At 40.0% G+C, this 23,391-nt stretch overlaps 1 protein-coding gene across 4 annotated transcripts in view; it reads right to left on the reverse strand.

Annotated features, from left to right (window-relative positions):
- Nucleotides 1-23,391, reverse strand: part of pcx (pecanex) — a 93,530-nt gene that overhangs the window by 38,082 nt on the left and 32,057 nt on the right. For all 4 annotated transcript variants that reach the window (XR_011716806.1, XR_011716805.1, XM_071694347.1 and 1 more), the window contains exons 11-16: nucleotides 19,277-19,465; nucleotides 17,150-17,343; nucleotides 15,314-15,617; nucleotides 11,531-11,721; nucleotides 8,506-8,657; nucleotides 3,288-3,641 (exon numbers count right to left, since the gene is read on the reverse strand). Coding sequence is in view for 2 of the 4 variants with exons in the window: in XM_071694347.1 (XP_071550448.1) it covers nucleotides 3,288-3,641; nucleotides 8,506-8,657; nucleotides 11,531-11,721; nucleotides 15,314-15,617; nucleotides 17,150-17,343; nucleotides 19,277-19,465 (1,384 nt within the window). In the remaining 2 variants the exon portion in view is untranslated. The remainder of the gene's footprint in view (nucleotides 1-3,287; nucleotides 3,642-8,505; nucleotides 8,658-11,530; nucleotides 11,722-15,313; nucleotides 15,618-17,149; nucleotides 17,344-19,276; nucleotides 19,466-23,391) is intronic.

Raw genomic sequence — 23,391 nt, forward strand, 5'->3', positions numbered from 1 at the left:
ATAAAAAATGATTCATGGTGAGGTGCCTGAGGATTGGCAGAATGTTTGCATAGTGCCACTGTACAAAGGCAAAGGGGATAAGAGTGAGTGCTCAAATTACAGAGGTATAAGTTTGTTGAGTATTCCTGGGAAATTATATGGGAGGGTATTGATTGAGGTACAGTAGGGTTGAGGGTCAAGTCAATTGGGAGGTGAGTTTGAATGGAGAAAAACTGGAGGAAGTGAAGTGTTTTAGATATCTGGGAGTGGATCTGGCAGCGGATGGAACCATGGAAGCGGAAGTGGATCATAGGGTGGGGGAGGGGGCGAAAATTCTGGGAGCCTTGAAGAATGTGTGGAAGTCGAGAACATTATCTCGGAAAGCAAAAATAGGTATGTTTGAAGGAATAGTGTTTCCAACAATGTTGTATGGTTGCAAGGCATGGGCTATGGATAGAGTGGTGCGCAGGAGGATGGATGTGCTGGAAATGAGATGTTTGAGGACAATGTGTGGTATGAGGTGGTTTGATCGAGTAAGTAATGTAAGGGTTAGAGAGATGTGTGGAAATAAAAAGAGCGTGGTTGAGAGAGCAGAAGAGGGTGTTTTGAAATGGTTTGGGCACATGGAGAGAATGAGTGAGGAAAGATTGACCAAGAGGATATATGTGTCGGAGGTGGAGGGAACGAGGAGAAGAGGGAGACCAAATTGGAGGTGGAAAGATGGAGTGAAAAAGATTTTGTGTGATCGGGGCCTGAACATGCAGGAGGGTGAAAGGAGGGCAAGGAATAGAGTGAATTGGAGCGATGTGGTATACCGGGGTTGACGTGCTGTCAGTGGATTGAATCAGGGCATGTGAAGCGTCTGGGGTGAACCATGGAAAGCTGTGTAGGTGTGTATATTTGCGTGTGTGGACGTATGTATATACATGTGTATGGGGGTGAGTTGGGCCATTTCTTTCGTCTGTTTCCTTGCGCTACCTCGCAAACGCGGGAGACAGCGACAAAAAAAAAAGAAAAAAAAATTGATTGTGAGGGTGAAGGCATGTACAGAGCATCAGATTGGGGAAGAGCAGTGTGGTTTCAGAAGTGGTAGAGGATGTGTGGATAAGGTGTTTGCTTTGAAGAATGTATGTGAGAAATACTTAGAAAAGCAAATGGATTTGTATGTAGCATTTATGGATCTGGAGAAGGCATATGAGTTGGTAGAGATGCTCTGTGGAAGGTATTAAGAATATATGGTGTGGGAGGCAAGTTGTTAGAAAGTGAAAAGTTTTTATCGAGGATGTAAGGCATGTGTACGTGTAGGAAGAGAGGAAAGTGATTGGTTCTCAGTGAATGTAGGTTTGTGGCAGGGGTGTGTGATGTCTCCATGGCTGTTTAGTTTGTTTATGGATGGGGTTGTTAGGGAGGTGAATGCAAGAGTTTTGGAAAGAGGGGCAAGTATGCAGTCTGTTGTGGATGAGAGAGCTTGGGAAGTGAGTCAGTTGTTGTTCGCTGATGATACAGCGCTGGTGGCTGATTCATGTGAGAAACTGCAGAAGCTGGTGACTGAGTTTGGTAAAGTGTGTGAAAGAAGAAAGCTAAGAGTAAATGTGAATAAGAGCAAGGTTATTAGGTACAGTAGGGTTGAGGGTCAAGTCAATTGGGAGGTAAGTTTGAATGGAGAAAAACTGGAGGAAGTAAAGTGTTTTAGATATCTGGGAGTGGATCTGGCAGCGGATGGAACCATGGAAGCGGAAGTGAATCATAGGGTGGGGGAGGGGGTGAAAATTCTGGGAGCCTTGAAGAATGTTTGGAAGTCGAGAACATTATCTCGGAAAGCAAAAATGGGTATGTTTGAAGGAATAGTGGTTCCAACAATGTTGTATGGCTGCGAGGCATGGGCTATGGATAGAGTTGTGCATAGGAGGGTGGATGTGCTGGAAATGAGATGTTTGAGGACAATATGTGGTGTGAGGTGGTTTGATCAAGTAAGTAATGTAAGGGTAAGAGAGATGTGTGGAAATAAAAAGAGTGTGGTTGAGATAGCAGAAGAGGGTGTTTTGAAATGGTTTGGTCACATGGAGAGAATGAGTGAGGAAAGATTGATCAAGAGGATATATGTGTCAGAGGTGGAGGGAACGAGGAGAAGTGGGAGACCAAATTGGAGGAGGAAAGATGGAGTGAAAAAGATTTTGAGTGATCGGGGCCTGAACATGCAGGAGGGTGAAAGGCGTGCAAGGAATAGAGTGAATTGGAACAATGTGGTATACCGGGGTCAACGTGCTGTCAGTGGATTGAACCAGGGCATGTGAAGCGTCTGGGGTAAACCATGGAAAGTTCTGTGGGGCCTGGATGTGGAAAGGGAGCTGTGGTTTCGGTGCATTATTACATGACAGCTATTGACTGAGTGTGAACGAATGGGGTCTTTGTTGTCTTTTCCTAGTGCTACCTCGCACACATGAGGGGGGAGGGGGTTGTTATTCCATGTGTGGCGAGGTGGCGATGGGAATAAATAAAGGCAGAAAGTATGAATTATGTACATGTGTATATATGTATATGTCTGTGTGTGTATATATATGTGTACATTGAGATGTATAGGTATGTATATTTGCGTGTGTGGACGTGTATGTATATACATGTGTATGTGGGTGGGTTGGGTCATTCTTTTGTCTGTTTCCTTGCGCTACCTCGCTAACGCGGGAGACAGTGGCAAAGCAAAATAATAATAATAATAATAATGTCAATTCTATCTAACTACCAGACTGTTCCTTATATAATAAGTTTAACAAAAAAAAAATCATATTGACAAAATAAAGGCTCTTCTCAAAACACTTTCAATCTGTCTTTCACAAGCACTTAGATCCTAAATTCAATTCCCTCGACACATTCCTCTAGTTAGTCACCTAACATTTATTTTCACTTGTCACCACAATATATTTTTCACCTTAATGACAACTGCCTTTACAATTATGTATCTCCTGAGTTTCTTGTTCCTTATTCTATTAAGTAATCTTCATGAAATAAAGCAACACCCATATATATACAAATTATGATAACCTCTTTCACTGTGAAACTTTAATGGACCTAACTATGCATCATTTTCCTAATCTAAATTATTACCAAAACACCCTACAATTTCATGTTCCCCCCATCACTGTAAAAGTTGGTTATCTTATACCTTACTTCAGCCATCAAAAATTATTTAGCAAAAATTTCTCTCAAATGTGATGTTTGTGTAATAATCAAATTACATAACTGAGGAATACAATGTCTACAAATTCAACATCTATCACTTTAATCAATAATACAGTCAAACATTGTCTCACCTTTTCCACACATTGATAACCGTTTCTCTGATGAGCATCAGACTTATAGGTCCACCACAAATTCCTGTTATCTGGGCATTGGTATCCGCATAAGAAGTAGTAAGAGGAGAGACATAAATAGGGTAACCAATTGGCTGATCACAGGAGGAGTTTATGATGTTACGAAGAGCCTGCTTGGCATTCTGAATTGAGCCTCTTTCTGGATTCCGATTGCGGAGATATACCAACTCTTGCTGCTGACCTGCCCAAAGACCCCGAACACATTCATGGTTCACTTTGATGACACGAAAGGACAAATGCCTTTTGTTGAGCATTATAATTTTGTATTCATCAGCACCATCATCCATCACATGCCTGCAAATATTATTGAAAATATAACACATCAATAAATGTTTTACAAGAAAGAAAAACCTGCTAAATGGAAGCAGTACATAAATCATGATGATGATGGCACTAACATGGCCATCTTTTAACAGGGAGCTAACAAAATACTAAGGGCGACAAATGTATAATAAATCTAAATCTTTAGATAGGAGACATCAATAATTGATGTACTTTTAGAAAATGGCAGTAAACAATTGATGTCCTAAATTTTCCTAACTCTGTTTAAACATCAAGTTGACTTATCCTATAATCAGAAGCCTAAAGAGGTCTTTTCAATCACAAGGAAGGTACAGCAAAAGAATATTTCCTCTCTTTAATACCCCTACAACCAGCATTATAAGTGCTCTTCTGGTGGACAAAAGAGATTAGAAATGCTGTAGAAGAGAAGAAAAAGGCATATGGTATATTGCTTGACAGGAGTGCACCAGTGGAAGTTCAGCAAAGGAGGAGGGAAGAATATAAAATATGTAAGTGGAATGTTAAGAAGCTGATAAGAAAAAGCAAAGAAAGAGCAGATGAAGAATTTGGAAGAAAGAATAGTGAAAAATTTCAGGACAATAAGAAATTATACTGGATGGAGGTGAAAAAGGAAAGAGGTGGATGTAAGAGTGAAAGTGTTAATGTGTGAAGTACAGAAAGGGAGTTGCTGAATCAAAAAAAGGAAGTGAAAGGAAGATGGAAAGAGTATTATAAAAGAACTGATGAGTGTGGGTGAAGGGAAGGCAGCAGATGTTACATGCACGGGTATGGAAGATGGAAGGAAGAATATACAAGTGCTAGGGCCTACAGCAAAAAGGGAGATAAAAAGGGCAATAATGAGGCTAAAGGCATCTTGATGTGTCCATTTGTGTTTCACTTGTTTGTGATCTTTTTCTTTTAGCCAACAATTAACTTTTCTCATTAATACAAAGGTTCCTGCAATTAGCATGCCATTTTGGTTCATTTTCGAGCCAGCATTTACATTTGACTTGATCCTTAAGTTGCATAGCAACATCATCCAGCCTTGCTTCTACTGTTACCTTCAGTTTCAGAGGGGTATCTTCCTGTACCCTGTATAAGGGGTTTGCACCACCTAAGCAAATTACACATTTACTGTAGTCTGTTGTTTACAGTTTCATTGATGTTCCTGTAATTTCCAGATCAGCTTCAAAGACGTTTGGCACCATCCATGATTATGTATGATCAGGTCTGAAAGTAGGAACATTTCTAAAAAGTTACATTTTTTGTCTGTTTTCCTAGCACTACCTTGCTGATGTAGGGAGTGGTGATGCTGTTTCCTGTCGAGTGGGGTGGTGCCAGGTATGGATGAAGGCAAGCAAGCATGAACATGTACAATCATATATATGTGGCTGTATATGCATATGTTATCCCTGGGGATAGGGGAGAAAGAATACTTCCCACGTATTCCCTGCGTGTCGTAGAAGGCAACTAAAAGGGAAGGGAGCGGGGGGCTGGAAATCCTCCCCTCTTGTTTTTTTTTTGTTTTTTTTCCCCCCAAAGAAGGAACAGAGAAGGGGGCCAGGTGAGGATATTCCCTCAAAGGCCCAGTCCTCTGTTCTTAACGCTACCTCGCTAATGCGGGAAATGGCGAATAGCATGAAAGAAAGAAAGAATATGCATGTGTATCTTATCATTATTATTATACTTTGTTGCTGTCTCCCGCATTAGCAAGGTAGTGCAAGGAAAAAGAAGAAAGAAAGGCCCTGCCCACTCACATACACATACACATGTATATACATACACGTCCACACACGCACATATACATACCTATATATTTCAATGTATACATATATATACATACACGACATATACATATATACACATGTACATAATTTATACCCGCTGCCTGTATTCATTCCCGTCACCACCCCGCCACACATGAAATGACAACCCCCTCCTCCCACATGCACACGAGGTAGCACTAGGAAAAGACAACAAAGGCCACATTCATTCACATTCAGTTTCTAGCTGTCATGTGTAATGCACTGAAACCACAGCTCCCTTTCCACATCCAGGCCCCACAGAACTTTCCATGGTTTACCCCACACGCTTCACATGCCCTGGTTCAATCCACTGACAGCATGTCGGCCCCGGTATACCACATAGTTCCAAATTCACTCTATTTCTTGCACGCCTTTCACCCTCCTGCATGTTCAGGCCCCGATCACTCAAAATCTTTTTCACTCCATCCTTCCACCTTCAATTTGGTTTCCCACTTCTCATTCCCACCACCTCTGACACATATATCCTCTTGATCAATCTTTCCTCACTCATTCTCTCCATGTGACCAAACCATTTCAATACACCCTCTTCTGCTCTCTTAACCACACTCTTTTTATTACCACACATCTCTCTTACCCTTTCATTACTTACTCAATCAAACCACCTCAAACCACATACTGTCCTCAAACATCTCATTTCCAACACATTCACCATCCTCTGCACAATCCTATTTATAGCACATGCCTCACAATCATATAAAGTTGTTGGAACCAATATTCCTTCAAACATACCCATTTTTGCTTTCCGAGATAATGTTCTCGCCTTCCACACATTTTCAACGCTCCCAGAACCTTCGCCCCTTCCCCATCCTGTGACCCACTTCCATGGTTCCATCTGCTGCCAAATCCACTCCCAGATATCTACAACACTTTACTTCCTCCAGTTTTTCTCCATTAAAACTTACCTCCCAATTGACTTGTCCCTCAACCCTACTGTACCTAATAACCTTGCTCTTATTCACATTTACTCTCAGCTTTCTTCTTTCACACACTTTACCAAACTCAGTCACCAGCTTCAGCAGTTTCTTACATGAATCAGCCACCAGCACTGTATCATCAGCAAACAACAACTGACTCACCTCCCAAGCTCTCTCACCTACAACAGACTGTATACTTGCCCCTCTCTCCAAAACTCTTGCATTCACCTCCCTAACAACCCCATCCAGAAACAAATTAAACAACCATAGAGGCATCGTGCACCTCTGCCGCAAACCGACATTCACTGAGAACCAATCACTTTCCTCTCTTCCTACTCGTACACATGCCTTACATCCTCGATAAACACTTTTCAATGCTTCTGGCAACTTGCCTCCCACACCACACACTCTTAATACCTTCCACAGAGCATCTCTATCAACTCTATCATATGCTTTCTCCATATCCATAAATGCTACATACAAATCCATTTGTTTTTCTAAGTATTTCTCACATACGTTCTTCAAAGCAAACACCTGATCCACACATCCTCTCTCTCTCTCTCTCTCTCTCTCTCTCTCTACACATGTATGTGTATATATTCATATGTACATATGTATGTCTATGTGCGTAAATGGTCATGTATGAACATATGTGTGTATATGAGTAGATGGGTCTTTCTTTGTCTGTTTCCTGGTGCTACCTCACTGGTGCAGGATACGGCGATCAAGTATAAGAAAAAAATACTAATAAAAATAGTTCACTGCCACCATGAACATCAATAAAGACAAAGTTTCATCAATCAATAACAGAGAAAGACTTCTAAGAGCAGTGTCATCCCTCTTGTTCAACGCAGGGCAAAGGAATTCATCTAAAAACATCAACATTTTAAAATTGCAGATCAAATATCAATAATCTTTACCAAAATAACCTAATTCATGTTGTTACTTTTCTACTGAAAATAATTAACTACTTCTTTAGAATATCTGAAAGAAAAAACAAGAGTAAATTTAGGCATACAATTAATGGGAGAAGATGTAAGACCAATTAGGTACATGTGTCCATAATAAATTTATACATCTTGGAGAAATAAGAGGGTGGCATTGTTAATCATATCATTACCATTTTCCAATAGCTGATTTTCAAGGTTGTTCACCTTGATCTTACTTCAGATGTTCCACAAATAATGTTCAAATATCACAACTTTTCACAGCATCCCAAGTCAGATTTGTCAAAAAAAGGGGATTTGGCTCCCTGGCTAGTTAAGTGCCTACGTATTGGCAAAATTCATGCACAGCACCATTGTATAAAGGCAAAAAGGACTGGTAATTGTTCTAACTGCAGTGGTATAAGTTTGTTGGGTGTAACTGGTACACTGTATGAAAGAGTGGTGATTGAGAGGGTGAAGGCATGCACAAAGCATCATACCAGGGAAGAACAATGCGGTTTCAGAAGTGGTAGAAAATGTGTGGATCAGATGTTTACTTTGAAGAATGTGTGATAAATACTTTGAGAAACAGGATTTGTATATGGGATATATCAGGAGCAAAAGTATGATAGGGTTAACAGAAATGCCCTACCGCAGACTCACCTGCCTCTCTACCTACTCAAACACATGTCTTCCTCACTTGATAAAAACTCCTCACTGCTTACCTCCTACACCATATACTCAGAGCACCTTCCACAAACCATCTCTATCAACAACCTTATAATATCTTTTCTCCAGATCCATAAATGGCACATACATACATGCAAATCCTTCTGTTTCTCTTAAGTATTTCTCACATACATTCTTCAAAACAAACACCTGATGCACATGATAACACGAATGGATTTCCAGCCCCTCAGCTGTTGCATCTCTCAGTAGCCATCTAAACAAGCATGAGATACGTAGGTATTCTTTCTTCCTTCGTATGAGGGATAATATAGTTATTTACACGAGTACAAATATGCTAATCCACTGCGTCAAAAAGCCAGACTCTTTCTGAAAATAATAATGCGAGTATAAAGATTATTTTTCAAGGGTGTAATGTTCCATTACAAAGAGCAAATACAGAAGAACACAAGAAACACTGCTACTATGACTGGAAATGTTTAATTCCTGAGTAAAACACTATCAAAAAAATTGTGGAGCAAACCTGAGGGCCAATAGGGAAGGCTTGCCAGACAGGACAGCATTACGCCAGTTTGGATCACCTTCATGGGATATGACTAAATGAGCCTCATGCTCCAGGATGGCATTGTAGAGGGATTCATGGTTGTCATACTCATCAGGCAGCATAAAGTGATCCTGAAAAAGAAATAATCGTGAAATGAAAATTCTTTCCTACATGACAATATCATATGAAAATTCCTTCCTAAATGACAATGTCATCACAGGAAACATAACTTTTTCCAATACTGTACTGCTATCTACCTATATCTGATTCCTGTTCCACCTGGAACTCCCTCAAGGGGATGAACTTTTTCCAATATTGTATTGCTATCTATATCTGATTCTTGCTCCAACTAGAACACCCTCAAGGGTTATTAGTCTCCATAACTAGTGAACTCCAGAGCTGCTTCTTAGCATTTTGTGCCTCATCCTTAACAGACCACTGGCACAGGGCAACTCTAGCACAGTGTATTACCTTTATCTAAGTTAAATCTAAACATACTGATTAACATCTCTCAACATTTTCGCGTGAAATCTAAAATCAATGCCCAAACATATGCTAAAATCTTACACCCTCACGTAGTTCATCAAATAAGTGAAACCAAAATAGGGACCTCTCGATTTACATGAGTTACATTCTTGAAAACGGTCACATTAATAAGCCAGGGCCAAATATTACACTGGTGAAAACCTATACCATACGCAAACCAAGAAACCTATTATACTATGATAAACATACTGCAAAATGAATTATAATAATAAAAACAGAAAATAATAACTTTGAATCCTGGTGCACTCTTCTCTTCAAGGGAAAAGTACATTCTCAAGTCGTCGTCTTCCAAGATCATTCGGTTTCATCCATGTTGAAAACCTACCTAAGAGAATGACTGCCTTCCTTGGGAATGGTCCTGAGGGTTCCTAGGAAATCTTTGGCAGAAATTACAGTGGCAGAAGTAACCTTGCTAGTCATCGTGATAGTGCCTTTCCTAAAATTTGCAAACAAACCAGGAGTTGCTTAAAATGTCTTTGCTGCTCCTTCTTGTACTGCCAAGTCATCATAAATACTCTATGCCGCAGCTTGTATGACAAGCATGCTGAAAGGAACATTTTCATGACCTTGGTGTTCAATCCATGTCCTCTATAATCAAACCTCAGGAATGCGAGGTCGTAGGTCTTAGACACAGTGATTAATGTTACCACTCTTGGCATTCTCTTTGATCTTCTATACACTATCACAAACAGTCCATAAAGAAAATTCAATACGTCCAAGGGCATGCTTTATATCAGCTGTTTGTTCACCTTTCTCCTACGTTTGAGCACATTCATCTTCACCTCAAAGGTGAGAGCCTTATGCTTCTTAGCACCACTGGTACCAGAACTTAAAACACTTTGATAACATGATGCAAAGTGCAAAACAGGTGCAATATACAGTATACTGCAGCATAAAATACTATAGCACTCCATGACTACAGAATGTATCCACACCATGCATATGCATGTTTCTCGCATGGTGCTGGCAACACCACACCAGCACACTGCTAGCCCAGTGATGTTCAAGTCACTCAAAATTCAAGCTTGTGTAAGTTAAAAGATAATGTGAATGGACTGTGCACAATACTCTGAAAATTGGTGAAACTCAAATGCACATGCATAAGAGGTACCTGTACTTTAGCATTCCTCTAAAACATATAATGACAATGAACAAAAAGTCAATAAGTAAAACAACAAAAAAATGATAACAGTGGGATTCCCTTTTTACAGCATTTGACACTGAACAGGCAAAAGCATGCCCCTGTCAAAATCATGTCAGTTGAAAATATAAAACTTTGAGTTTCCTGGCCCTTAAACGCCAGGAGTCATTATATGATGACATGGGTAGCACGTGCCAGGAGCAATGAGTTCAATTTGAACAATCTCTAAACATTTTGACATTTGTATGGATGCTAAATGTCTCATCACTACAGGTGATTATTACAGAGACCATCACCCAGGAATTAATTATGGAGTAAATTCATATGTAAATATATACTTCTGTACATTCTCATTTACAGCCTATTACTCGCATCCAAACAACATTGCTGGGACTATTATACCTTTTAACATACTCATTTTTACCCTTTCAGATAATGACCTCTTTCAATACATTCCTTCATTCTCCCACAACTTTTACCCCTTTAACCAACCTAAGACTAAACTTCGCTTAAATGGTTCCATTTGTTGCCATGTCCACTCCCAGGATTCTAAAACACTTTTCTTCATCCAATTTTTTGGCATTCAAACTCACAGCCTAATCAACCAATCTCTCTGCATTGTTATACCTAATACTTTGCTTCCATGTACATTCACTCTCAATTTTCTCCTTTCACAAATCTCACAATCCATTCACTCTCAATTTTCTCCTTTCACAAATCTCACAATCTCATACACCAACTTCTGTAGTTTCACACTTGAATCTGCCACATTGCCATGTCATCAGTAAACAACAACTGATTCACTTCCCAGGCCCCTATCCCCCTCTCTCCAAGACCCTTGCATTTACCTCCCTCACCATCCCATCCATAGACAAATTAAATAGCCATGGTGACATCACACACCCCTACTGCAGATCCAATTTCATCTGATACCACTAACCCTCCTCTCTACTTACATGCACATATGCTATATAACATCAAGACCTCCCACAATGAATCTCTATCAATTTCATCGTATGCTTTCTTCAGATCCATAAATGTCTCACACAAATACTTCTGTTTCTCTATGGGTTTCTCACACACACATCCTTCAAAACAAACACTTGATACACACACCCTCTACCACTCCTGAAACCACATTCATCCTCCCTTTGCATGTTACCACCCTATCAATTACCTGTCATTCATCATCTAACCATGTACATTCAACAAACGTATACCTCTGTAATTCAAACACTGACATGTTCCCTGTACCTAAAAAAAAAATAAAACATACACTTATCATATGCAATAAACATATGCAAAACACCTCCTCACCTGATGTAGCTTAAGGCTCATCCTGACCCCAGGAGCAACTACCTTTCTTAGCAATTCCATATCTGAGAAGACCCACTCGTCCCTCATGGATGTAATACGGAAGTCACCCTTGAAAAGTGCATGTAAACCATGAAGAAAGAAGTCTACACTTGACATGGCATTGTGTGAGGCAGCACCTAGAGCACGTCTACCTGTAAAATCAAATGGGCATTTAATAACAAAGACTATAAAATTTTAATTCTGGTACACATATACAAACAAACATCAGAATAACTTTCAAGTATACATAGTTAGTGAAATATCTAGCAAGCTATTCATATCCTACATATGGCCCAAACTAGAATACGCTTACCAGGTTTGGTCATCACACCCAAATGCTTATCAGGTTTGGTCATCACACCTAAAGAAGCATAAAAGAGTTCAAAAAGAGGGTTCAAAGGAGGCCATCAAAGAATACTGAGGATGACCTGACCACAATCTTTAAGTTTCTATATGAAATTGATGTGGACACTGGGAAGTTCTTCAAGATATATAGGGATACAGCAACCAAAGGGCATAACATGAAATCAAGTATGAAATTTGTAAATAAAGCTGTACAGAAATTCGTTTATAGCATTAAAGTGGTGGATGAATGAAACAGACTGAGGACATGGTTAATGCACACAGCATACATAAATTTCAGAGGATGTATGATAGCAGAAAACGTTCAAGAAATGGAATCCCATGTGTATAACTTCCTTTCTTTACAGCACAATTGTTTCTTCATGTCTGATTGCCATTTCCCGCACTAGCAAGCAGTGCATGGAACAGACAAAGAAAGGCTGCATTTGCTTATATCCATTCTCCTGCTGTCAATAAGCACACAAAAACCACAGCTCCCTATCCACAACCAGGCCCGAGAGACCTTTCCATGATAAACCAAGCTGCTTCACATGACCCAGTTCAGTCCACTGACAGCACATCAATCCCTGTATACCACATCATTTAAATTTCCTCTATTCTGTATGATCATGTTCATGCCCTAATCATCCAAAACCTATTTCACTCCATCTGTCCATCTCCAGTTGATTTCCTCCTTCTTGTCCTCTCCACTTCTGACACATATATCCTCTCTGTAAACCTCTCCTTACTCAATCTCTCCATATACCCAAACCGTTCCAACACACCCTCTTACCCTTTTCAGCTCTCTTAACTACACTTTATTATTACTTCAACTCTCTCTCTTACCCATTTATTACTTACTCAATCATACCACCTAATACCACGTAGTCCTTAAACATTTCATTTCCAATATATCTGACCTCCTCTGCATACCCAAATCTAAAGCCTATGCCTCACATCCACATAATATTGTTGGGACTACAATACCTTCAAACACTACTATTTTTCCCCACCCACATAATGATTTCTCTACACATTCTTCAGAGCTTCCAGAACCTTCCCCCATGATACTTCCATTTCCATGGTTCCAATTGCTTCCATGTCCACTCCCAGGTATCTATAACACTTTATTACCTTAACCTAATAACCTTGCTTTTATTCATGTTTATGTACTCACGACTTTCTCCTTTCACTACTCTCCCAATCACAGACACCAGCATCTGCAGTTTCTTACCCAAATTTGCCATCAATGCTGTATCAACTGCAAACAACTAACTCACTTTCCAAAACCTATAATCCCCTTCAGAATGCATACTCACCTCTCTCTCCAAGACTCTTGCATTATCTCTCACACCACACCATCCATAAATAAATAAGAAACTATGATGATAACACACACCCCTACCATAGACAAATCTTCACTTAGAACCACTTACTCTCCTCTCTTACCACTTGTACACACGCCTTTCACCCTCTATAAAATCTTCTCACTGCTTCTAGCAGCTTTCCACCATCATATACTCTTAAAACCTTCCACAAGGCATCTCTATCAACCCTATCAAATGCTTTCCCCAGATCCATAAATGCTACATACAAATCTTTGTTTCTTATATAATTTCTCACATATTGTTTAAAGAAAACACCTGATACACTCATCTTCTACCTCTTCAGAAACAACACAGCTCTTCATCAATCTGATGCTCTATACTTGCCTTCACCCTCTCAATCACTATTCTCCATACAACTTACCAAGCTCTATTCTTTGAACACTAACCTTTATCCCCCTTGCCATTATAAAGTAGAAGAATACATGCATTCCAACAGTCCTCAGGCACCTTACTATGATCCACACATACAATGAAAATCATAAACAATAAACAACACAGTCAACCCTTTTCTTAAGAAATTCAACTGCAATACCGTCGACTCCAGCCGCCTTGCCACATTTCATCTTATGTGAAGCTTTCACCACCTCTTCTGTCTTCACCAAACCACTCTCCATGATTCTCAAACTTCACATACTACCCTGACTCAACTATCATACATCTGCCACCCTATCATCAAACATTCAACATTCCTTCAGAAAACTCTTTCCATCTTCTCACTTCATCTCTACCTGTTACCAGTTCCCTATCTCCCATCTTCATCAATATCCCATTTGTTCTCTTGGTTTTTGCACAGTATTAACTTTCTTACAAAAAATCTTAGTCTCCATACAGTATACTAATATTCACTCACCCTAATTCTCATTTGCCTTCTTTTCAACCCCTGTACCTTCCTCTTGAACTCCTGCCACTTTCTCTTATATCTCTCCCAATTATTTGAACTCCTTCCCTGTAAGTACCAATCATATACTTCTCTTTTCTCTTTCACTAGCAACTTCATTCCTTCATCCTACCACTCACTACCACTTCTAATCTGTCAACCTTACTCACTCCACCTGCTCGAGTAACACTGTGAGAAAAAAGTTACCTCTGGCAAGGGTGTATCAATGGGAGTAAAATCAAGTCAAAGAACTTCTCACTCTAAAGGAACTTATAGTTTCCTACTACTGCAAGTATCTTGGCCTACAGGAGCCTTCAGAAAAGTCCTGAGTAACACTAGGACTCTTTCACAGAAACTGGTCCAATGACAGTTATAAATAAATAAGAATGGCATTTCATTTCTTTCATACATGTTTGCCATTTCCCACATTAACAAGGTAGCACCACAGGCAGACAAAGAAATGACTTGATTCACTCGCCTCCATTTTCAAGCTATATTAGAGAAAGTTTGAAACTAAAAAAAATTCTCAGTTAATCTTTTTGGTCATCTGAGTTGCAAAAGGCTTATAACAAGATGTTACCAAAAGACAGGGGTAGAGCATAGCACTTATCTCAGGTAGTTACGAAGAATGTCATGTGATTTATATAATGTCAACTGCTACATAAGAGGAGAGGTTGTATGTTTATAGAACAAAAGCCAGCTGGTCTCTTGTAGGTGAAGCACAAAGATAAGCTAGCTACCCAAACAAAAGAAGTGACACTAATCAGCCACTTATGTGCTAATTCAGAGTGCAGCCATCACGAACGCTCCAGATACCCAGGCTAGTAGTAACGGCAGCAGATCTCTCAGGTCAGTAACTGCCTGCCACCTACTACAAACAAAAGTGGAGTACTAAAACCTGTACAACGGTATTAAAGAGCCCTTTTTTTTACTAAAGGCCACAACACATACCAGATATATTTATAAACTTGAAGGATTTAAAGTATATTCAGATTAATCTAATTTTCTAGTGCTTCTTAAAATCATTCATTCATGGTTTATAACTTCCATAAGTACATTCACTTTATAATCTGAATAAAGCATCATTCCCGAAATCAAAATATCAACATTAACAAAACTTTAATCAGAAGTCATTACCTAAAAGGCTGAGAGCAAGGCAGAGAGATATGAGCTGAGACTCTCGACCACTCTCTACATCTTCCTCGTTGTTCTTCTCTCTTCTGGTCACACAATAAACAATCCACTCATGGTACACATTGCAAAAACTAGTCCTTGTAATGCCTGATTCCTTAAAATCATAGTCTTCATCTATGTTCAGATTAAAGATGGGATCAAGATCCACAAACTTTTTATCCCGCGTGTGTGATAAAGAAGCATCAATTTCAGCTTTTTCTAACCACTCCTTCAGCTTTGTTGAACGTACCACATAAAAGATGATGCTCTGAAAAGTTATGTTAAAAAATCAGTAAAAAGGAAAGAACTTTCTACAAATAAATAAGAGGTAAAATGTATTAAAGAACCAATGCTAAAAGACTATTTCCTTATAAAACTAAGAATGTCCTCATATTTTGAGGTATCTGTGCACTTCTTTTCCATATTTCTTTGCTGCTTCCCACATCAGCAAGGCAGCATCTGGAACAAGTGAAAAAAGCCAAATTTAGTCACCTCCACTCTTAACCAATAAAATATGGGATGTTTCGGACGTTGAGGTATAGGAAATGACAAAGTCATGAAAAGTGTTTTGGTGATGAGGAGAGGTGGTGAGAGCCTTGCAAAAAATAATGTGCAGCAAAAAAGCAGGAATGGGTGGGATCATAGCTGAATTTCAAAAGAAGTGAAGGGATTGTATTGCTGATTGTTTAGTTAGGATTATCAATGTGTATTGATAAATCATGCTCAGGTACCTGAGGATGGGTGGAATGCCTTTATAATGCCACTGTATAAAGTCACAGGGAACAAAAATGGAGTCTCAAATTACAGAGCTATAAGTCTGTTGAGTTTACTTGGTAGTCCAAACTCTGACTGGGCAGGAACACTGAGGTTTCAGGTGTGGTAGAGGATGAGAGGATCAGAATTTTGACTGAGATTATGTACAACAAATACAAATACTCAAAGAAACAAGACCTGTATATGCAGCTAAGTTGCAGGAGTGGATGAGAATGCTAAATTATTTTTTAGAATAGGGGTAATTGTATTTTTGATTGGTTAGTTAGGATTTTCAATGGATTTATGGATCAATGTGAGGTGCCTGAGGATGGGTGAAATGCCTGTATAGTGCTAGTCTAAATGGCAAGGGAAACAAAAGTGAAGGCTCAAATTAAAGAGATTGAAGTTTACTGAGCGTACCTGGTAAGCTGTATGGGAGAGTGGTGACTAAGAGAGTGGTCATATGCACAGACATTTAGACTACGGAGGAACAATGTGGCTTCAGGTGTGATAAAGGATGCGTAAATCAGGTGTTTACTTTGAAGAATGTGAGCGACAAATAAATTTTGTTGAGCCACATAGTCATTTGCTAGGCCAGATGTGGCCCAAGGGCCATATATGACAGACTCCTGTTCTAAGGCCTGGTCAAGTGTTCCTGATGCTACCTTCCTACGGCAGGAAACAGCAAATTAGGAGAGAAACTGCTCCAGCTTGGAGTGCAGCCTTGTAGCTGCGTAAGCCCTATAAAGGAATCCTGGACTGTATAATGAAATCATACACATGCACAAACACACATACAGGGGATAAGAAGACAGCAGGAGGTAAACAGCAGTGCCTACACGACTAATTCAGATAAAATACACACTGAGCTTAAAGGACTAATTTGTCCTACAAAATGGTGAATTTTCTAAACAGAAAAGGATGCAGTTTGAGAAACTTCTGTTATATTACAATAAATATTAATAGCATTACTTCAGGAATTTTAATGTTAAATAACCTAGTATGAAGTGAAAGAGGCAACACCCTTTTCACACATCAACTACTCACCTTCACATAATATGTAATGAGAATCTTCCGGAGTTCAAATATCTGAAGCATTGAGGCAGCAGAGTTATCAGAGATTGAGTAGCCCTCTAACACATACTTTGTAGCAGTAACCTCCCATGCCAGCCATCGCTGGTTGAAGGCTGCATTGGCACTCAGCAAATGTGGCAGGTGGCCTGGTTCACAACAGCAACACCCTACACACAAAAGTAAAACAAAATTTTTTCTTTCATAATGCTACTCTTGTAATTTTCATAAATGTCACAAACAGCAACACCCTACACACAAAAGTAAAACAAAATTTTTTCTTTCATAATGCTACTCTAGTAATTTTCATAAGTGTCACAGTATACAGGTAACACACTGATTTACATGTGAGACCTGCTTCTGTTCCACAGTAAAGCAGGGATCATAGTGCGTTATACATGTAATGGAAAAAGCCAGACACCCCTGCATGAGGCTGCACCTTACTGAAATAAAACATCTTGAGGGGACCTTCAGAAAGTGGTCTGCAGAAATTGACGAATGGTCATACATGAAGAGATTGAGAAATTTGGAGAATGCCCCACTCCTTACCGAACTCCACGGTAAAGCTTTAAGATTTTAGAAGCAAAGCCTTTCCAAATGACTCTGGCCACATCACCTACCCTTACATTCTGATCCCCTACCTCCAAGGTTCAATTCCTTTCAAGTGCCAAACCACTCACTCAGCTCCCCCTAAAATGCACTTCTTTTTCCTCACTTACTACCAGGTATATAATCTTTCTAACCCACATCAATCCTGTTCACTTTCTTAAGACAATACAGCTTCATAACTCATTCTTCATAAGGAAAGCCATGCTTTCCTTCCCTTTTTTTCCCCCTCTCACTAATCATTAAGTTTATTCTCAAAACACTCCAAACTATTCAACCCCTTCCCCTCCAACTTTGTTTCACTGGTAGCCAGAATATCCATGTTTCTCTCACCAGACACAGCACCTATCTTTTCCTTATTTTCATCATGATTACAATTATGCACACTGAGACACCCCAACCTGAGCTCCCCCTAAAATGCACTTCTTTTTCCTCACTTACTACCAGGTATATAATCTTTCTAACCCACATCAATCCTGTTCACTTTCTTAAGACACAGCTTCATAACTCATTCTTCATAAAGAAAGCCATGCTTTCCTTCCCTTTTTTTTTTCCCCTCTCACTAATCATTAAGTTTATTCTCAAAACATTCCAAACTATTCAACCCCTTCCCCTCCAACTTTGTTTCACTGGTAGCCAGAATATCCATGTTTCTCTCACCAGACACAGCACCTATCTTTTCCTTATTTTCATCATGATTACAATTATGCACACTGAGACACCCCAACCTGAGCCTCCAAGTACAAGTCCTTGTTTGATTCCTTCATCTGTTCCTGTTTTTAGAAAATGACGACACAGAAGGAAGGGTTTACAAGCCTCTACTCCTGTCCATGCTAATTGCCGGACAAGACATACACAGGGGATACATGGGCAGAATTCTCACTTCCCTATCACCATAGATATTTTCATGAACTTCATTACTATTTCCATGTAGTAGATAAAGTGAATAGGGACACCTAACTTTTGTTGGAATCAATTCTGCACAACTGGGAACCTAACCCCGTCCTGCCGGTTGGGAAAGGGTAAGGAAACCTAACACCTGAGGGTAGGTTACCCTACTGCCACCAAATACATCTTTCACTACACCATTAAAAGCCCTAAATTCCCTTATTCCTCAACAACCGCACCTTCACTTCACTCTTGGCAAGCGAATCTTCAGTAAACTCTTGATAAACTTACCTTCACAGCAACCTCAACAAACATATCTTCACAACACCCTCAATGTCACTGTCCTTTAACCTGTCCAACCATTTTCACTACACCCTAGACACCACCAGCCTTTGACCTTATCTGATCCTAATCTAACCCCTGTGAAGTCCAAGTAAAGATACTGTTCAGCTCTTAACTACACCGTCCTTGATGTAATATTACTAGCATAAGTTTAAAGTATGATTCAACATCCCATTGTTATCATTACAACAAAATTTTCAATGTTAACATTATTAAGTTTTTCTTACACATCTTATGATCTATAACAAAAAGTCCACACTAGCTTACCTGCATCTTCCTCCACTCCTTCTGAAATAGCCTCTACTTCTCGTTGCTGACAATAAGTACCACGGAATTCTAGTCCCCGCATTTGGAATGTCACAAGACCATTGCCTAGCTCAATGATATGAACTAAACAGTTGAGATAATCTGATGCCAAAACGAAACAATCACCCTGGCTTGCAGCTCCCCATCGACCTGTAAACATACACTCATAAATAATAGACCAGGTTTACAAAAACAATGCCTGCTTTTAGATAGGCTGGAAAGTCATTACACCAAGTGATATGTTTTCACTAAAGCAGTTAGAAAGATTAAGGCTCATAGTAATGAATGAAACAGATACAGGAAAATCAATATATTGAAATCAGAAAAACTTTTTCTCCCCAAGGCAATGTCACATGAGATTCCCTAGGAAACACTAGGAAAATCTGGATATGGAACTTCTAACCTGTACACTTTTTTTGCTATGGAAACATCTCCCTACCCACTGCTACCCTCCTAACTAAAAGTCAGCAGTTCACTCATTCTAATCCTGCTTATGGCCAATCACAGACACCAACAGGAATGAAGTCATTGTTCTACTCATACTAAGCTTCCCTGCAGCTCCAAATTCACAGATTGTGGGCAACAATCCAAATGTTGTTACTTTTGGTACAAGGAATTGGTTTTTCAGAAAAAGAATGAGGAAAGCAGAGAAGGGCAAGAAATCTATGAAAATTAATCACATGGAACTGTCTCAGAGGGAAAGGTTTTGCAAATTTCAAATACTACACCTCTCTTATCTATAATCTGTCCTGTGAATAAGAGACCTTATCAACATGGAGGAGGAAGGTTGTGAAAAGCTTTCAAAACAGGAAACAGATGAAGAATGGCCCATTCACTCATAAACACATATATATACATAAACAGACATACACACACATATACATACATATACATATCAACATACACATACATAGACATATACATATATACACTTGTACATACTTATACTTGCTTGCCTTCATCCATTCCTGGTGCTACCCCACCACACATGAAATAGCATCGCTACCCCTTGCTTCAGCGAGGTAGTGCCAAGGAAACAGACAAAAAAAGGGCCACATTCATCCACACAGTCTCTAGCCATCCTGTGTAATGCACCAAAACCACAGCTCCCTATCCAAATCCAGGGCCCACAGACCTTTCCATGGTTTACCCCAGATGCTTCACATGCCCTGGTTCAGTCCAATGACAGTACGTCAACCCCAGCAATTCACTCTATTCCTTGCACGCCTCTCACCCTCATGTATGTTCAGGCCCCGATTGCTCAGTCTTTTTCACTCCATCCTTCCACATCCGATTTGGTCTCCTGCTTCTCCTTCTTCCCTTCACATCTGACTCATATATCCTCTTTGTCTATCTTTCCTCACTCTTTCTCTCCATATGTCCTAACCATTTCAATATACCCTCTTCTGCTCTCTCAACCACATACTTTTTATTACCAAACATCTCTCTTACCCTTTCATTACTTACTCAATCAAACCACCTCACACCACGTATTGTTCTCAAACATTTCATATCCAACACATCCATCCTCCTCCGTGCAACCCTATGTCTCGCAACCATATACAATTGATGCAACTACTATTCCTTCAAACATACCCATTTTTGCTCTCCATGATAACGTTCTCGCCCTCCACACATTCTTCATCGCTCCCAGAAACTTCATCCCCTCCCCATCCTGTGACTCATTTCCACTTCCATGGTTCCATCCGCTGCTAAGTCCACTCCCAGATATCTAAAACACTTCACTTCCTCCAATTTTTCTCCATTCAAACTTATTATTAATATTTTGCTTTGTCACTGTCTCCCACGTTAGCGAGGTAGCGTAAGGAAACAGATGAAAGAATGGCCCAACCCACCCACATACACATGTATATACATACACATCCACACACGCAAATATACATACCTATACATCTCAACGTATACATATACATATACACACACAGACATATACATATATAAACATGTACATAATTCATACTGTCTGCCTTTATTCATTCCCATCGCCACCTCACCACACATGAAATAACAACCCCCTCCCCCCTCATGTGTGCAAGGTAGCGCTAGGAAAAGACAACAAAGGCCCCATTCGTTCACACTCACTCTCTAGCTGTCACATAATAATGCACCAAAACCGCAGCTCCCTTTCCACATCCAGGCCCCACACAACTTTCCATGGTTTACCCCAGACGCTTCACATGCCCTGATTCAATCCATTGACAGCATGTCGACCCCAGTATACCACATCGTTCTAATTCACTCTATTCCTTGCACGCCTTTCACCCTCCTGCATGTTCAGGCCCCGATCACTCAAAATCTTTTTCACTCCATCTTTCCACCTCTAATTTAGTCTCCTACTTCTCCCCGTTCCCTCCACCTTTGACACATATATCCTCTTGGTCAATCTTTCCTCACTCATTCTCTCCATGTGACCAAACCATTTCAAAACATCCTCTTCTGCTCTCTCAACCACACTCTTTTTACTACCACACATCTCTCTTACCCCATCATTACTTACTCGATCAAACACCTCACACCACATATTGTCCTCAAACATCTCATTTCCAGCACATCCACCCTCCTGCGCACAACTCTATCCATAGCCCATGCCTCGCAACCATACAAAACTGTTGGAACCACTATTCCTTCAAACATACCCATTTTTGCTTTCCGAGATAATGTTCTCGACTTCCAAACATTCTTCAAGGCTCCCAGAATTTTTGCCCCCTCCCCCACCCTATGATTCACTTCCGCTTCCATGGTTCCATCCACTGCCAAATTCACTCCCAGATACCTAAAACACTTCACTTCCTCCAGTTTTTCTCAATTCAAACTCACCTCCCAATTGACTTGACCCTCAACCCTACTGTACCTAAAAATTTTACCTTGCTCTTGTTCGCACTTACTCTCAACTTTCTTCTTTCACACACTTTACCAAACTCAGTCACTAGCTTCTGCAGTTTCTCACATGAATCAGCCACCAGTGCTGTATCATTAGCGAACAACAACTGACCAATAATAATATTAATAATTTGCTTTGAAGAATGTATGTGAGAAATACTTAGAAAAGCAAATGGATTTGTATGTAGCATTTATGGATCTGGAGAAGGCATATGATAGAGTTGATAGAGATGCTCTGTGGAAGGTATTAAGAATATATGGTGTGGGAGGCAAGTTGTTAGAAGCAGTGAAAAGTTTTTATCAAGGATGTAAGGCATGTGTACGTGTAGGAAGAGAGGAAAGTGATTGGTTCTCAGTGAATGTAGGTTTGCGGCAGGGGTGTGTGATGTCTCCATGGTTGTTTAATTTGTTTATGGATGGGGTTGTTAGGGAGGTGAATGCAAGAGTTTTGGAAAGAGGGGCAAGTATGAAGTCTGTTGTGGATGAGAGAGCTTGGGAAGTGAGTCAGTTGTCGTTTGCTGATGATACAGCGCTGGTGGCTGATTCATGAGAGAAACTGCAGAAGCTGGTGACTGAGTTTGGTAAAGTGTGTGAAAGAAGAAAGTTAAGAGTAAATGTGAATAAGAGCAAGGTTATTAGGTACAGTAGGGTTGAGGGTCAAGTCAATTGGGAGGTAAGTTTGAATGCAGAAAAACTGGAGGAAAACTGGAGGAAGTAAAGTGTTTTAGATATCTGGGAGTGGATCTGGCAGTGGATGGAACCATGGAAGCGGAAGTGAATCATAGGGTGGGGGAGGGGGCGAAAATCCTGGGAGCCTTGAAGAATGTGTGGAAGTCGTTTGAAAGAATAGTGGTTCCAACAATGTTGTATGGTTGCGAGGCTTGGGCTATGGATAGAGTTGTGCACAGGAGGGTGGATGTGCTGGAAATGAAATGTTTGAGGACAATGTGTGGTGTGAGGTGGTCTGATCGAGTAAGTAATGTAAGGGTAAGAGAGATGTGTGGAAATAAAAAGAGCGTGGTTGAGAGAGCAGAAGAGGGTGTTTTGAAATGGTTTGGGCACATGGAGAGAATGAGTGAGGAAAGATTGACCAAGAGGATATATGTGTTGGAGGTGGAGGGAACGAGGAGAAGTGGGAGACCAAATTGGAGGTAGAAAGATGGAGTGAAAAAGAT

Source organism: Panulirus ornatus, chromosome 57 (assembly GCF_036320965.1).
Source record: "Panulirus ornatus isolate Po-2019 chromosome 57, ASM3632096v1, whole genome shotgun sequence".
NCBI classification, from domain to species: Eukaryota; Metazoa; Arthropoda; class Malacostraca; order Decapoda; family Palinuridae; genus Panulirus; species Panulirus ornatus.